Raw genomic sequence first — 17,461 nt, 5'->3', positions numbered from 1 at the left:
CACGCCACTGGCTTCTGATCCCCAACCCCAAGAGAGAATGCTGGCTTTATAAATTCCTAGTTGCGGATCATGAACCAGATTAGGAAAAGTAAGGAAAGCCGGATGGAGGTGACTTCCAGGCCTCTGCTCTCTGCTCCTTGGGGTAGAAGTCCACATAGAAAATAAACAACGTCTTAGAGGCGCCAGGACCTCTGTGTACATGGTTCCCAAGGGCGAGCGCACTAAGGTGAATTCTGGGAGGGGAGGAGACAGCAGGCACCAGTTATCCTGGAAGAGTAAGGGGCCAATTTCCCAGGCACACCACCAATCTGGCTCGGGGCTGTGCTCAGCTTTGAATCCAAAAAAGAAGACCCTCTGGCACCAGCTAAAACCATCCTCCAGGAACAGTGATAAACAGGCATCACAACCGTGTACTTCTTTTTTTCAGCCAGAGTTAATGAACGTTAACACGTAAACACCTCTGGATGCGGGTGGTGTCCGCATAGGTACACACATGCACACACGCATGAACACAGCTAGTGCTCATGAATTTTTTTTCTCTTTTAATTGTATAGTATAATGTATATACAAAGCAAAGAGATAAAAAAGCAATAGTTTTCAAAGCACTCTTCAACAAGTAGTTACAGGACAGATCCCAGAGTTTATCATGGGCTACCATACCATCCTCTTATATTTTTTCCTTCCAGCTGCTCTACAGTATATAAGAAGGGGGGCCACGGTGGCTCAGCTGGCAGAGTTCTCACCTGCCATGCCAAAACCCGGGTTCAATTCCTGGTGCCTGCCCATGAAAAAAAATAACTACAGTATATAGGAGGCTAGAGAGCTTAAATACTTTATCATCACAATCGAATTTTTTTTCCTTTTTTTGTGAACAATAACATATATACAAAAAAGCTATAAATTTCAATTTATATTGAAACAATTCGTTGTAGAACATATTTCAGACTTTGACATGGGTTACAGTTTCACAATTTTAGGCTTTTACTTTCGGCTGCTCTAAAATACTGGAGACTAAAAGAGGTATCAATCTAATGATTCAGTATTCATACTCATTTGTTAAATCCTATCTTCTATGTATAACTCCACCATCACCTTTGATCTTTCCATACCTTTCCTTAGGGTTGTTTGGACTATGGTGATTCTAAGTTTTTTATATTAGAAGGGTCTGTTACTAATATGGGGTAGGGAGATGGAACTATCTGATGTTCTGGAGAGGCTGGGCCCTCTAGGTTTCAGGACTTATGTGGACCAGGAGGTTGTAGGTTCCTGGAAAGTTACTCTAGTGCCTGGAACCCTTGTGGAATCTTATATATTGCCCTAGGTGTTCTTCAGGATTGGCTGGAATGGTCCTGGTTGGGGGTTGACAGGTTATGATAGGTAGCAAGGTCTACCTGAAGCTTGCATTAGAGCAACCTCCAGAGTAGCCTCTCGACTTGATTTGAACTCTCCCTGCCACAGATACTTTATTAATTACACTTCTTTTTCCCCTTTTGGTCAGGATGGAATTGCTGATCCCACAATGCCAGGTCTGGATTCATCCCTGGGAGTCATCTCCCATGTTGTCAGGGAGACTTTCACCCTTGGATGTCTTGTCCCAGGTATAGGGAAGGGCATTGATTTCACTTGCAGAGTTGGGCTCAGAGAGACTGAGGCCACATCTGAGCAACAATAGAGGTCCTCCAGAACTCTAAGGCATGCCTATAGGTAGTCTAAGCTTCTCTGCTACCTACGTAAGCTTCACAAGAGTAAGCCTCATGATCGAGAGCATGGCCTATTGATTTGGGTGTCCCTAAAGTTTGACACAGTATCAGGGGATTCCCTGATGGTAAGGTTTAATAGTTCAATAGTCTTTCTCCCCTCCCTCAGGGGAAGAATACTTTTTGATTATCTGCTTAATATACTCTAGGATGTTTCCAGGCATTACGATAATCTATACAGGATTAAAGGACCTCTTTCTTATTCTGTGCTTCCTGTGTTTCAGTGGTTCAAATGAGATATACGGATAGATTGAATTAGATTATACACTACAGAAAATTTCAGTTCCAGATCAAATAAATCTTTCTTCCATTGGTCTCAAAGAGTATGTGTGGTTCTAAAATATAGACACGTCTTCCTTACCCCTATGTTCTGAATTTCTTTAATTCCAACCTATTTGGCTTCGTTCTTATCTCTAAATATCAGGTTATATATATAAAACAGCCTCTCAAAGTCCAAAAATATTAATCACCATCTGGACTTAATGTGTCTGCTCTAAAACCTTACAATCTAGGCCCCTGTTTTCTTATAAGCATTTTCTAAAGGTGACCATACCGTTGTTGTTCTTTTGTTTCTGGCTTATCCTGTCTCACCAAATGTCCCACATATTCAATCACATCATTGCATGCCTCACAACCTTGTTCCTTTTTGTAGCAGCACAACCTGCGTTCATAAACATACACCATCGTTCGCCACATCAGCGCATCCCTCGGCCACCTGCATTCATCGGGTATCGTGGAGAAGCCCAAAGTCCACAGTCCATCAACATTCTCAATTTTAGAAATTTCATCATTCCCAGGAGAAAGAAAACCAATAAACACACCCTTGTGAAATAGGAAATCTAAACCTCCTCTTAACTCTTGTCATGAACTTTATATTACCATACCACATATGCTGCTCTGTGGCCTCCTCTGCACAGATGGCCCATTTCCGAAAGGGCAATATGTGGTAAGGCACAGAAATAAGGCAACAACTTCCAGGAAGACAGTGGAACAGGAGAGGCTGAGTTCACTCCTGCCCCAAAGAACAGCCAAAGAAGTAACAGCAAAACAACCAGGGTAGGGTAGCAGTGCCAGGGTGAGAGTATATGTTACTTTTATATAAAGAAAAGAAAAACAGAAAACAATTGTGAAATAATTAACACAAAAACAGCAGCAAGTTAAACCAGAGAGGAATAAAAATCTCTTAAGTGCCCCACCCCATCCCACCGAGACCAACACACCCCACCATGATATTAACTTTATCAAGAAAGATCGCCTCCCAAGAACTCGGCCTGTATACCTCTGGGCAGAAGGAGTGGCTGGTAGAAGGAAGGGGACACCAAGTGACAGCCTTAGGGACCAAGGGGCCAGGCATGACCACAACTGGTGGTCAGAAGCAAGCCTAGTCCCAGAGCCCTTTCGGCCTGGGGACAGTCGGGCTAAGGGACAGTGATAGGAACCTCAGTCAGGTATAAACGTCTCGGCTCGTGACAGAACCCTGCCCTGCACGCGCGCGCACGCACACACACACACACACACACACACACAAACACACATGCACAGGCACTAAGGATGGCCTGGTCCTGACCAGGAGACAACTCACCTGGAGGTAGATGGCTGCCTCTTGATAATTCATCTCCCAGTTGTTTGTGGTGGAGCACGAGGGTGAATTCTCACCCCCTAAGCTCAGGCTGGGGGTCCGGGAATCCACGGTAGCATAGCTGCCTCCATCTGCATTGGAGGGAGGAGAGAGATGACTTACAAACCAGGCTTAAGGGAAAGAAGGCACCATTCACTAAAAGGAAATGCTGGCCGTTGCCTCAGATGCTCGTACACGTGCCCCAGTATATGCGTGTCAACCTTCCATCAGGTGTACTGATGACAGAAACAATTAGAATGGCAAGTTAAAAGAAAATTGTTCATTCTCTTGCTAATTGAAAAAAGCAAGTGCAAAAGAGCACCCTGAGCACGCCACCTTTAACTCAAAATTTCTTCCATGGGATTTCCGGAGAAGATGGCGGCTTAGTAAGACACGCAGGTCTTAGTTCCTCCTCCAGAACAGCTACTAAAGAAATAGAAACGGCACAGAACAGCTCCCGGAGCCACGACAGAGACCAAAAAGTCAGCGTACCCCATTCTGGAACAGCTGAACCGGCAGGGAGAATCCGCTGCGGTGAGATACCCGAGGGGCACGCGCTTCCCCAGGCCAGGGTGGCTGGCGGCCGGAGTCCCTCCCTCCCTCCTTCCCAGGCCGGATGGGAGAATTGGACAGGCGGTCCCCTCAAGCTGCGGCGGCCGGCAGCCCCTCCACATGCGGCCTCCCAGGCCGGCTGGGAGAATTGGATAGGAGGTCCCCCAAGCCGCAGAAGCCGGCGACCGGGGTCCCTTCCACACAGGCGGCTTCCTGGTCCGGCTGGGAACGTTGGATTGGCACTCCCGCAAGCCGCGGCGGCCGGCGCACCCCGCCACGCTTGGCTTCCCGGGCTGGCTGGGAGATTTGGACCGGCACTCCCCCAAGCCACAGAGGCCGGCGCCCACCCCCCCCCCCCCACGCGCGGATTCCTGGGCCGGCTGGGAGATTTGAATCGGAACTCCCCCAAGCCGTTTCGACTGGCGACCCTCCCCCACAGCGAGAGTTTTCCAAAGTTAAAAGAGCCACAGCATCTTTTACTGGTGGGACCCGCAGACAGACGAGCACCACGAGCGCCACCTACTGGGCAGGATAAGAAAAACAGAGCCCAGACATTTCACAGGAAAATCTTTCAACCTGCAGAGTCCCACACCCAGGGAAATCTGATTAAATGCCCAGATGCCAGCAGAAAATAACGGATCACGCTAGGAAAATTGAAGATATGGCCCAGTCAAAGGAACAAACCAATAGTTCAAATGAGATACAGGAGCTGAGACAACTAATGCTGAATATACGAACAGAAATGGAAAACCTCTTCAAAAACCAAATCAATAAATTGAGGGAGGACATGAAGAAGATATGGGCTGAACAAAAAGAAGAAATAGAAAGCTTGAAAAAACAAATCACAGAACTTATGAGACTGAAGGACAAAGTAGAAAAGATGGAAAAAACAATGGATACCTACAATGGTAGATTTAAAGAGACAGAAGATAGAATTAGTGAACTGGAGGATGGAACATCTGAATTCCAAAAATAAACAGAAACTATAGGGAAAACAATGGAAAATTTTGAGCAGGGAATCAGGGAACTGAATGATAATATGAAGCGCACAAATATACGTGTTGTGGGTGTCCCAGAAGGAGAAGAGAAGGGAAAAGGAGGAGAAAAACTAATGGAAGAAATTATCACTGAAAATTTCCCAACTCTTATGAAAGACCTAAAATTACAGATTCAAGAAGTGCAGCGCACCCCAAAGAGAATAGACCCAAACAGGCGTTCTGCAAGACACTTACTAGTTAGAATGTCAGAGGTCAAAGAGAAAGAGAGGATCTTGAAAGCAGCAAGAGAAAAACAATCTATCACATACAAGGGAAACCCAATAAGACTATGTGTAGATTTCTCAGCAGAAACCATGGAAGCTAGAAGACAGTGGGATGATATATTTAAATTACTAAAAGAGAAAAACTGCCAACCAAGACTTCTATATCCAGCAAAATTGTCCTTCAAAAATGAGGGAGAAATTAAAACATTCTCAGACAAAAAGTCACTGAGAGAATTTGTGACCAAGAGACCAGCTCTGCAAGAAATACTAAAGGGAGCACTAGAGTCAGATACGAAAAGAAAGAAGAGAGAGGTATGGAGAAGAATGTAGAAAGAAGGAAAATCAGATATGATATATATAATACAAAAGGCAAAATGGTAGAGGAAAATATTATCCAAACAGTAATAACACTAAATGTTAATGGACTGAATTCCCCAATCAAAAGACATAGACTGGCAGAATGGATTAAAAAATAGGATCCTTCTATATGCTGTCTACAGGAAATACATCTTAGACCCAAAGATAAACATAGGTTGAAAGTGAAAGGTTGGGAAAAGATATTTCATGCAAATAACAACTAGAAAAGAGCAGGAGTAGCTATACTAATATCCAACAAATTAGACTTCAAGTGTAAAACAGTTAAAAGAGACAAAGAAGGACACTATCTACTAATAAAAGGAACAATTAAACAAGAAGACATAACAATCATAAATACTTATGCACCGAACCAGAATACCCCTAAATACGTGAGGAATACACTGCAAACACTGAAAAGGGAAATAGACACATATACCACAATAGTTGGAGACTTCAATTCACCACTCTCATCAATGGACAGAACATCTAAACAGAGGATCAATAAAGAAATAGAGAATCTGAATATTACTATAAATGAGCTAGACTTAACAGACATTTATAGGACATTACATCCCACAACAGCAGGATACACCTTTTTCTCAAGTACTCATGGATCATTCTCAAAGATAGACCATATGCTGGGTCACAAAGTAAGTCTTAACAAATTTAAAAAGATTGAAATCATATACAACACTTTCTCGGATCATAAAGGAATGAAGTTGGAAATCAATAACAGACGGAGTGCCAGAAAATCCACAAATATGTGGAGGCTCAAAAACACACTCTTAAACAACAAGTTGGTCAAAGAAGAAATTGCAAGAGAAATTAGTAAATACCTCGAGGCGAATGAAAACGAAAATACAACATATCAAAACCTATGGGACGCAGCAAAGGCAGTGCTAAGAGGGAAATTTACTGCCCTAAATGCCTATATCAGAAAAGAAGAAAAGGCAAAAATTCAGGAATTAACTGTCCACTTGGAAGAACTGGAGAAAGAACAGCAAACTAACCCCAAAGCAAGCAAAACGAAAGAAATAACAAAGACTAGAGCAGAAATAAATGAAATTGAAAACATGAAAACAATAGAGAAAATCAATAAGACCAGAAGTTGGTTCTATGAGAAAATCAACAAGATTGATGGGCCCTTAGCAAGATTGACAAAAAGAAGAAGAGAGAGGATGCAAATAAATAAGATCAGAAATGGAAGAGGAGACATAACCACTGACCTCAGAGAAATAAAGGAGGTAATAACAGGATACTATGAACAACTTTATGCTAATAAATACAACAATTTAGATGAAATGGATGGGTTCCTGGAAAGACATGAACAACCAACTTTGACTCAAGAAGACATAGATGACCTCAACAAACCAATCACAAGCAAAGAAATTGAATCAGTTATTAAAAGCTTCCTAAAAAGAAAAGTCCAGGACCAGACGGCTTCACATGTGAATTCTATCAAACATTCCAGAAAGAATTAGTACCAACTCTCCTCAAACTCTTCAAAAAAATCGAAGTGGAGGGAAAGCTACCTAATTCATTCTATGAAGCCAACATCACCCTCATACCAAAACCAGGCAAAGATATAACAAAAAAAGAAAACTACAGACCAATCTCTCTAATGAATATAGATGCAAAAATCCTCAACAAAATTCTAGCGAATCGAATCCAACAACACATTAAAAGAATTATACATCATGACCAAGTAGGATTCACCCCGGGTATGCAAGGATGGTTCAACATAAGAAAATCAATTAATGTAATACACCATATCAACAAATCAAAGCAGAAAAATCACATGATCATCTCAATTGATGCAGAGAAGGCATTTGACAAGATTCAACATCCTTTCCTGTTGAAAACACTTCAAAAGATAGGAATACAAGGGAACTTCCTTAAAATGATAGAGGGAATATATGAAAAACCCACAGCTAATATCATCCTCAATGGGGAAAAATTGAAAACTTTCCCCCTAAGATCAGGAACAAGACAAGGATGTCCATTATCACCACTATTATTCAACATCGTGTTGGAGGTTCTAGCCAGAACAATTAGACAAGAAAAAGAAATACAAGGCATCAAAATTGGAAAGGAAGAAGTAAAACTATCACTGTTTGCAGACGATATGATACTATACGTCGAAAACCCGGAAAAATCCACAACAAAACTACCAGAGCTAATAAATGAGTACAGCAAAGTAACAGGTTACAAGATCAACATTCAAAAATCTGTAGCATTTCTATACACCAGCAATGAACAAGCTGAGGGGGAAATCAAGAAACGAATTCCATTTACAATTGCAACTAAAAGAATAAAATACCTAGGAATAAATTTAACTAAAGAGACAAAAAACCTATACAAAGAAAACTACAAAAAACTGTTAAAAGAAATCACAGAAGACCTAAATAGATGGAAGGGCATACCGTGTTCATGGATTGGAAGACTAAATATAGTTAAGATGTCAATCCTACCTAAATTGATTTACAGATTCAATGCAATACCAATCAAAATCCCAACAACTTATTTTTCAGAAATAGAAAAACCAATAAGCAAATTTATCTGGAAGGGCAGGGTGCCCCGATTTGCTAAAAACATCTTGAGGAAAAAAAAACGAAGCTGTAGGTCTAGCGTTGCCCAACTTTAAGGCATATTATGAAGCCACAGTGGTCAAAACAGCATGGTATTGGCATAAAGATAGATATATCGACCAATGGAATCAAATAGAGTGCTCAGATATAGACCCTCTCAATTATGGACATTTGATCTTTGATAAGGCAGTCAAGCCAACTCACCTGGGACAGAACAGTCTCTTCAATAAATGGTGCCTAGAGAACTGGATATCCATATGCAAAAGAATGAAAGAGGACCCGTATCTCACACCCTATACAAAAGTTAACTCAAAATGGATCAAAGATCTAAACATTAGGTCTAAGACCATAAAACAGTTAGAGGAAAATGTAGGCAGATATCTTATGAAACTTACAATTGGAGGCGGTTTTATGGACCTTAAACCTAAAGCAACAGCACTGAAGAAAGAAATAAATAAATGGGAGCTCCTCAAAATTAAACACTTTTGTGCATCAAAGAACTTCATCAAGAAAGTAGAAAGACAGCCTACACAATGGGAGACAATATTTGGAAACGACATATCAGATAAAGGTCTAGTATCCATAATTTATAAAGAGATTGTTCAACTCAACAACAAAAAGACAGCCAACCCAATTACAAAATGGGAAAAAGACTTGAATAGACACCTCTCAGAGGAGGAAATACAAATGGCCAAAAGGCACATGAAGAGATGCTCAATGTCCCTGGCCATTAGAGAAATGCAAATCAAAACCGCAATGAGATATCATCTCACACCCACCAGAATGGCCATTATCAACAAAACAGAAAATGACAAGTGCTGGAGAGGATGCGGTGAAAGAGGCACACTTATCCACTGTTGGTGGGAATGTCAAATGGTGCAACCACTGTGGAAGGCAGTTTGGTGGTTCCTCAAAAAGCTGAATATAGAATTGCCATACGACCCAGCAATACCATTGCTGGGAATCTACTCAAAGGAATTAAGGGCAAAAACTCAAACGGACATTTGCACACCAATGTTTATAGCAGCGTTATTTACAATTGCAAAGAGATGGAAACAGCCAAAATGTCCATCAACAGACGAGTGGCTAAACAAACTGTGGTATATACATATGATGGAATATTATGCAGCTTTAAGACAGGATAAACTTATGAAGCATGTAATAACATGGATGGACCTAGAGAACATTATGCTGAGTGAGTCTAGCCAAAAACTAAAGACAAATACTGTACGGTCCCACTGATGTGAACCGACATTCGAGAATAAACTTGGAATATGTCATTGGTAACAGAGTTCAGCAGGAGTTAGAAACAGGGTAAGATAATGGGTAATTGGAGCTGATGGGATACAGACTGTGCAACAGGACTAGATACAAAAACTCAAAAATGGACAGCACAATAATACCTAATTGTAAAGTAATCATGTTAAAACACTGAATGAAGCTGCATCCGAGCTATAGGTTTTTGTTTTGTTTTGTTTTGTTCTTACTATTATTACTTTTATTTTTTTTCTCTATATTAACATTCTATATCTTTTTCGATTGTGTTGCTAGTTCTTCTAAACCGATGCAAATGTACTAAGAAACGATGATCATGCATCTATGTGATGATGTTAAGAATTACTGATTGCATACGTAGAATGGTATGATTTCTAAATGTTGGGTTAATTTCTTTTTTTCCGTTAATTAATAAAAAAAAAAAAAAGAAAGTAGAAAGACAGCCTACACAATGGGAGACAATATTTGGAAACGACATATCAGATAAAGGTCTAGTATCCAGAATTTATAAAGAGATTGTTCAACTCAACAACAACAAAAAGACAGCCAACCCAATTAGAAAATGGGAAAAAGACTTGAACAGACACCTCTCAGAAGAGGAAACACAAATGGCCAAAAGGCACATGAAGAGATGCTCAATGTCCCTGCCCATTAGAGAAATGCAAATCAAAACCACAATGAGATATCATCTCACACCCACCAGAATGGCCATTATCAACAAAACAGAAAATGACAAGTGCTGAAGAGGATGCGGAGAAAGAGGCACACTTACCCACTGTTGGTGGGAATGTCAAATGGTGCAACCACTGTGGAAGGCAGTTTGGCGGTTCCTCAAAAAACTGAATATAGAATTGCCATACGACCCAGCAATACCATTGCTGGGTATCTACTCAAAGGACTTAAGGGCAAAGACACAAATGGACATTTGCACACCAATGTTTATAGCAGCGTTATTTACAATTGCAAAGAGATGGAAACAGCCAAAATGTCCATCAACAGACGAGTGGCTAAACAAACTGTGGTATATACATATGATGGAATATTATGCAGCTTTAAGACAGAATAAACTTATGAAGCATGTAATAACATGGATGGACCTAGAGAACATTATGCTGAGTGAGTCTAGCCAAAAACTAAAGGACAAATACTGTACGGTCCCACTGATGTGAACCGACATTCGAGAATAAACTTGGAACATGTCATTGGTAACAGAGACCAGCAGGAGTTAGAAACAGGGTAAGATAATGGGTAATTGGAGCGGAAGGGATACAGACTGTGCAACAGGCCTAGATACAAAAACTCAAAAATGGACAGCACAATACTACCTAATTGTAATGTGATTTTGTTAAAACACTGAATGAAGCTGCATCTGAGCTACAGTTTTTTGTTTGTTTGTGTTTTTTTATATATATATTATTTATTTATTATTATTATTTTTATTTTTTTCTCTATATTATCATTCTATATCTTTTTCTGTTGTTTTGCTAGTTCTTTTCCTAAATCAATGCAAATGTACTAAGAAATGATGATCATACATCTATGTGATGATATTAAGAATTACTGATTGCATATGTAGAATGGAATGATTTCTAAATGTTGTGTTAATTTTTTTTAATTAATAAAATAAATAAATAAATAATAGGGGGATCAAATTCTAAAAATAAGTTTAGTTTGAAGTGCTAGTGGTAAATGAAAGCGAGGGGTAAGGGGTATGGCATGTATAATCTTTTTTTTGTTATTGTTTTCTTTCTTTTTCTGTTGTCTTTTTTTTTTCTAAATTGACGCAAATGTTCTAGAAATGATGAATATGCAACTATGTGATGATATTAAGAATTACTGATTGTATATGTAGAATGGAATGATATCTTAATGTTTTGTTTGTTTTTTTAATTAATAAAAAAATTAAAGAAAAAAATTCTTCCATGTATATTTCCTAAGAACAAAAATCATCACTTACATAACCACTGAATTGTCATCATCTCTTTATTTGCTCTTTCTTCTTTTAATTGTGGGAACATACACACAACATAAACTTTCCCATCTCAACCACTCCCTAGTACACTTGTGTTTCTTTCTTCCTCCTGCAGAGTCACCTTTCCCTCCCGGGAAGGAGCTGTTCAGATGGGGGGACGTCAGGCCTGCCCACAGATCTATTTTGGTTCAAGAACAGTTCTCCAAGGAATTCTTCTAGATCTTTTAAGTTATTAATCATATGAGCTATAAAGAGTGAGAGATGCATACTCTCCTTTCCTTTTATTTATTTTTCATGTCTTACTACATTGGAGAGACCACGAACGGTAATGTGATATCAAGTATCCATTTCTATTTTCTGACTTCACTAAGAATGTTTTTATAATATATTATTTACTAAATATTATAATAAATATTTATTATAATAATACTTTATTATTATAATGAACTGAGGCACAGACTCTGGACAGAATTTTAAAATCAAATGAAGTTAGAGCCGTTCTATTCCTCCCTTACTTTTTTTTTTTTAATGATCAGGAAAGGATGAACAGGATGGAACATTTTCTCAAATGTTTTTCCATAGCATACTCAGAAGATGATATGATTTTTTTCTTTAATGTTTACCTAGTAATTTCTATTAACAGATGTCCTTGCCTTTAGGAGATCAACATTAAACTTGATCAAGGTATGTGACTCTTTTGTCACACTGCTCAGTCCAGCTTGCTGAAAGACTTTAAATTGTGGCATCAACAGTATTCAAGGTTTTAAGTTTTTTCCTTGAGCAGCACTTGGTAGTGTGAGTACAGGCTGGGCAGCAGACGGTCTGACTGGTCTGTGGATGGAGTGTGGCACTGTGGGGGCCGTCAAAAGGCAGAGACACAGCAGGGGTGGGGCAGTAATGACGTGCTATGCCATGGCTCTCAGCTGACGGGTAAGACAGGGGAGCCCAGTCTGTGCTGTCACAAAACGGGAGTCTGGGGCACTCCATGGGTTGAAGGACACCTGTAGCAAGAGTAAGGGAAGAAGTTGGTATCTGAAAAGCTCTAGTCAGAGAGCGGGAATCTGGAGCTTTAAAAGTTATCTGACAAACTGTGCTCTATTTATCTCGCTTAATAACAGATTTATTTGTTTGTTTTTTGCATGGGCAGGCACCAGGAATTAAACCCAGGTTTCCAGCATGGTGGGCAAGAACTCTGCCTGCTGAGCCACCATGGCCTGCCCTAGATTTATTTTTAATTGTGATAAAATATACATGGTATAAAATAAATCTGAACATTTAAAGTGGTGATTAAGTACCCTGATAATACAATGTAACTTTCACCACTATCTATTTCTAAACCATTTTCATAATCCTAAACCAAAACTCCTACTCATTTTGCAATAATTCCCCATTCCCCTTGAGGGCCACCTCCACTGAACACTAGTCTGCTTTCTATCTCTATGAATTTGCTTTTTCTAAGCATTCCAAAAAAGAGCAATCATACAATAATTGTCCTTTTGTGGCTGGCTTATTTTATTCAACATGATGTCTTCAAACTTTGTCCATATTATACCAGGTACCAGTACTTTACCTCTTTTTAAAGCAGAATAATACTCCATCGTATGGGTACACCACCTTTTGTTTATCCTTTCTTTTGTGGACAATTGTGTTGGTTCCATCTTTTGACTACTGTGAATAATGCTGTGATAAACACTGGCATACAGGCATCTGCCCAAGTCCCTGCTTTCAATTCCTTTGGGTCTATTCCTAAGATTGGAATTGCTGGGTCATAATGGTAATTCAATGTTGAACTCTTTAAGGACTCACCAAACTGTCTTCCACAGTAGCTGCACATCTTACATTGCTACTAACAGTGTAAGAGGACTCTTATTTCTCCACATCCTTGTCAGTACTTGTTATTTTCCTTTTTCTTTTTAATAGCCATTCTAGTGGTGTGAGGCAGTATTTCGTTGTGGTTTTGATTTGCATTTCCCTAATGACTTATGATGTAGAGCATCTTTTCATGTGTTTTTTGGCCATTTGTATATCTTTCTTGAAGATAGGTCTATCCACATCTTTTTTGCCTATTTTTAAATTGGATTGTCTTTTTGTTGAAGGATTTATTTATATATTCAGAATATTAAATCCTTATCAAATATATGGTTTCCAAATACTTTCTCCCATTCTGTGGACTTTTTTCACTTTCTTGATAATGTTGATCACAAAAACTTAATTTTGATGAAGCCCATTTTATTTAGTTTTTTATTGCTTGCGGTGTAAAATCTAAAAATCCATTGCCTACTTCAAGGTCCTGAAGATATGTCTGTATATTTTACAGATATATGGTATTAGCTCTTTTCTTTAGATCATTAACTCATTTTGAATTATTCTCTGCATATGGTAAGAGGTAAGGGTCCACAGTCATTCCTTTGCATGTGGATTTCCAGTTTTCCCAGCACCATTTGTTGAAGAGACTATTCTTTCCACATTGAACAGACTTGGTACCCTTGTCAAAAATCAACTGGTCAAAATGATTCCCAGGGATGAGCCTGAGCCTGACCCTGGCAATGTAGGATCAACAATACCTAAGTGACCAAACAGGAGAAAGGAAATGTAACAAAATAAGGTATCAGTGGCTAAGAGACTTCAAAGAGAGTCAATAAGGCTATTCGAGAGGTTACTTTTATGCAAGCTTCAGCTAAATATTGCTAATTGTCATGATATGCCAAGCCTCAACCAAAAGTATTCCTGTGAATAGGAATATACAGGGCTCTGAAATTCTATAAGTTTCACTAAGTTTAGTTTTCAGAAACCTAAGACCTCCAGATGGTTCCTAGGCCAGATGAGTCCTGAAATCCAGAGTTGCCAGTCTCTCCAACAGCATCAACCAGTTACATCCCCCTACCCCATAATGTCGACACCTCATTTCAACATGAGGAAGTTAAGGTGGTCATTGCCCAAATATCCCTAAACATTGGGAGAAGAATCAAAGGAGGAGGAGGAATCACAACAGAGAGGAAAGGATTTAATGAATAAGTATGACCACTGAATCTTTATACTGATATTTCTTTTTAGTCTCCAGTGTCTTAGAGCAACTAGAAGGAAACACCTGAAATTGCAAACTGCAACCTACAAAAAACTTGGAAATTTGTTCTAAAACTACTTAAAATGTAATCTGAAATTTATTGCTTTTTTTGTATATATTTCACATAAAAATGTTTTTAAAAAGTAAAAAAAAATCAATTGGTCATATCTGTGTAGATTTATTCCTGGAGCCTTAATGCTATAACATTCGTCTACAAGTCTATCCTTATGCCACTATCACACTGTTTTAATTACTGTCGGTTTCTAGTAAGTTTTGAAATCAGGAAATTGAATCCTTCACCTATGTTTTTTTTCAAGTCTGCTTTAGTATTCAGGGCCCTTTGCAATTCTTTATTAATGAGGATCAGCTTTTCCATTTCTGCAAAAGTGAGTGCTGGAATTCTGATAGGGATTGCACTTAATTTGTGGATCACCTTAGGCAGAACTGACATCTTAATATGAAGCCTTCCAATTCATGAAGACTTATCATTTAGTTAGAATTTTTAAATTTCTTTTGGCAGTGTTTTACAGTTTTTAGTGCACAACTCTTTCACCTCCTTGACTAAATTTATCCTAGATACTTTATTTTTTTTTTAGATGTTACTGCAAATGAAACTATCCTCTTAATTTTCTTTTCAGATTGTTCATTACAGGTATATAGAAACCCAACTGACTTCTGTATGTGTATTTTATACCCCACAGCTTTGCTTAATTCATTTTTAGTTCTAACAGTTTTCTTATGGATTCTTCCAGATTTTCTACATATAGAATCACGTCATCTGTGAATACAATAAATTGGCTTCTTCCTTTCCAATTTGCATACCTTTTATTTCTTTCTCTTGCCTAACTGCTCTGGCTAGAACTTCCAATACAATCTTGAATGACAGTGGTGACAACAGGCATCCTTGTCTTTTTCCTTCATTCTACTGATGCTGTGTTTTACATCAATTGCTTTCAGTGGAACTATTTTTGCATTCCTGGAATAAATCCCTCTTGGTCACAGTATATAAGCCTTTTAATATACTATTGGATTTGACTTACCTGCATTTTTTTTTTTTTTGAGAACTTCTGCATCTAACCAAAATGGATTTTGGTCTGTAATTTTATTTTATTATGCTGTCTTTATCAAGGGCATGCTGGCCTCATAGAATGAATTAGAATATAATCCTTCTTCTATCTTTTGGAAGAATTTTAGGATAATTGGTTTAAAAACCTTCCTTAAATGTTTCACTGATTTCAGTACTAAAAGCACTCAGTTTGGGACTTTTCTTTGTTGGGAGGTTTTTATACTTACTCTATCTTTTTACTAGTGATAGGTCTGTTGAGATTTTCTATTTCTTCAACAGATTAGGTGATTTGTATGTTTCTAGGAATTCGTTCATTTAATCTGTTTTCTAATTTGTTACATGTAATTATTCATAGCACCCTCAATCCTTTTTATTTCTGTAAGTTCAGTGGTATTTTACTTTCATTCTTGATTTTAGTTATTTGTGTCTTATTTGTCAGTCTCGCTAAAGTTGGTCAATTTCATTGATCTCTTTTTAAAAGCTAGTTTTTTCTATTCTCTATTTCGTTTATCTTTGCACTAAACTTTATTTTCCCCCTACTAACTTTGGGTTCAGTGTGCTCTTAGTCTAGCTTCTTTAGATATAAATTAGATTATTGATTCATGACCATTCTTTATTAATGTAGGCATTCAGAGCTATACATTTCCCTCGGAGCACTCTCTTCACTGTATCCCATGTTTTAGTATACTGTGTTCTTATTTTAGTTCATCGAGATATTTCCTAATTTCCCTTGTGACTTCTTTAACTGGGTGTTTAATAATGTGCTAGTATCCACATATTTGTAAATATTCCAGTTTTCTTTTTGTTATTGATGTCTAACTTCATTTCACAGTATACTAAGAAGTACTTGAATGATTTCAATACTTTAAAATTTACTAAGATTTAATTTGTGGCCTAACATACGGTCTATCCTGGAAAATGGTCCATGTGTACTTACAAATTATAAGCTTGGCTATTATTGGGTAGAGGGTTCTATACATGTCCATTAGATCTAATTGGTTAATAGTGTTTTTCAGGTCCTTTATTTCCTTATTGATTTTCTGTTAGATGTTATATCATTTACTGAAAGTGACATATTGAAGTTTCCAACTATTATAGACCTATTTCTTCCTTCAATCCTACCAATTTTTGCTTATATGTTTTGAGGCTCTATTGTAAAATGCATATATGTTTATAACTTACATCATGAGCTGAATATTTTATCTATACATAGCCTTTAATCTTTGACTTAAAGTCTATTTTTTTGTCTGACAATAATATAGCCACTCTGCTCACTTTTAATTACTGTTTGCACAAACTTTTTTCTCCCACCCTTTTACTTTCAACCTCTGTGTCTTTGTACCTAAACTGAATCTCTTGTAGATAGCATATAGATGGATTATGGGTTTTCATCCAATCTACCAGTATCTTTTAAAACACAAGTTTAATTCACTGACATTAAAGGTAATAATTGAGGAAAGATATACTTCCACCATTCGGCCATTTGTTTCATGTATGTCTTGTATGTTTTTTGTTCATTACTCCATTAGTGTCTTTTTTTCTGCATTTAGTTGTTTTAGTGTTCCATTTTGGTTCCTTCTTTCCTTTTATCCTTTTTTTTTAGTTATTTTCTTAGTGGTTACCTTTGCAATTATAATGAACACCTTAAACTAGCAATGACAGAGTTTAACTAGTACCAACCTAGTTTCAGCAGTATACAAACTCTCTAGTCCTATATATATCTATTCTTCCCCCCCTATACTTTGTCTCATTTTACAATTTTATATATCCTATGCCCATTAATGAAGATTTAAAATGTTGTTTTGCACATTTGCCTGTTAAAGCATATTGGGGGAGGAAGAAAACAGTTACAAACCAAAATTATAATGCAGGATTTATATTTACCTATGTAATTACCTTTACCAATGTTCTTCATTTCTTTTTGTGGCTTCCAGTTATTGTCTAGTATCCT

General features: G+C 38.1%; 1 protein-coding gene across 3 annotated transcripts in view; it reads right to left on the bottom strand.

Annotated features, from left to right (window-relative positions):
* TPCN1 (two pore segment channel 1) overlaps positions 1-17,461 on the bottom strand; it is a 118,074-nt gene that overhangs the window by 67,662 nt on the left and 32,951 nt on the right. For all 3 annotated transcript variants that reach the window (XM_077159913.1, XM_077159912.1, XM_077159911.1), the window contains exon 3: positions 3,340-3,467. In XM_077159913.1, coding sequence (XP_077016028.1) covers positions 3,340-3,467 — 128 coding nt within the window. The remainder of the gene's footprint in view (positions 1-3,339; positions 3,468-17,461) is intronic.

This window comes from Tamandua tetradactyla, chromosome 5 (genome assembly GCF_023851605.1).
Source record: "Tamandua tetradactyla isolate mTamTet1 chromosome 5, mTamTet1.pri, whole genome shotgun sequence".
NCBI classification, from domain to species: Eukaryota; Metazoa; Chordata; class Mammalia; order Pilosa; family Myrmecophagidae; genus Tamandua; species Tamandua tetradactyla.
Note: the sequence above shows the minus strand (reverse complement) of the source record. Positions and strands in the feature narration are given on the sequence as shown.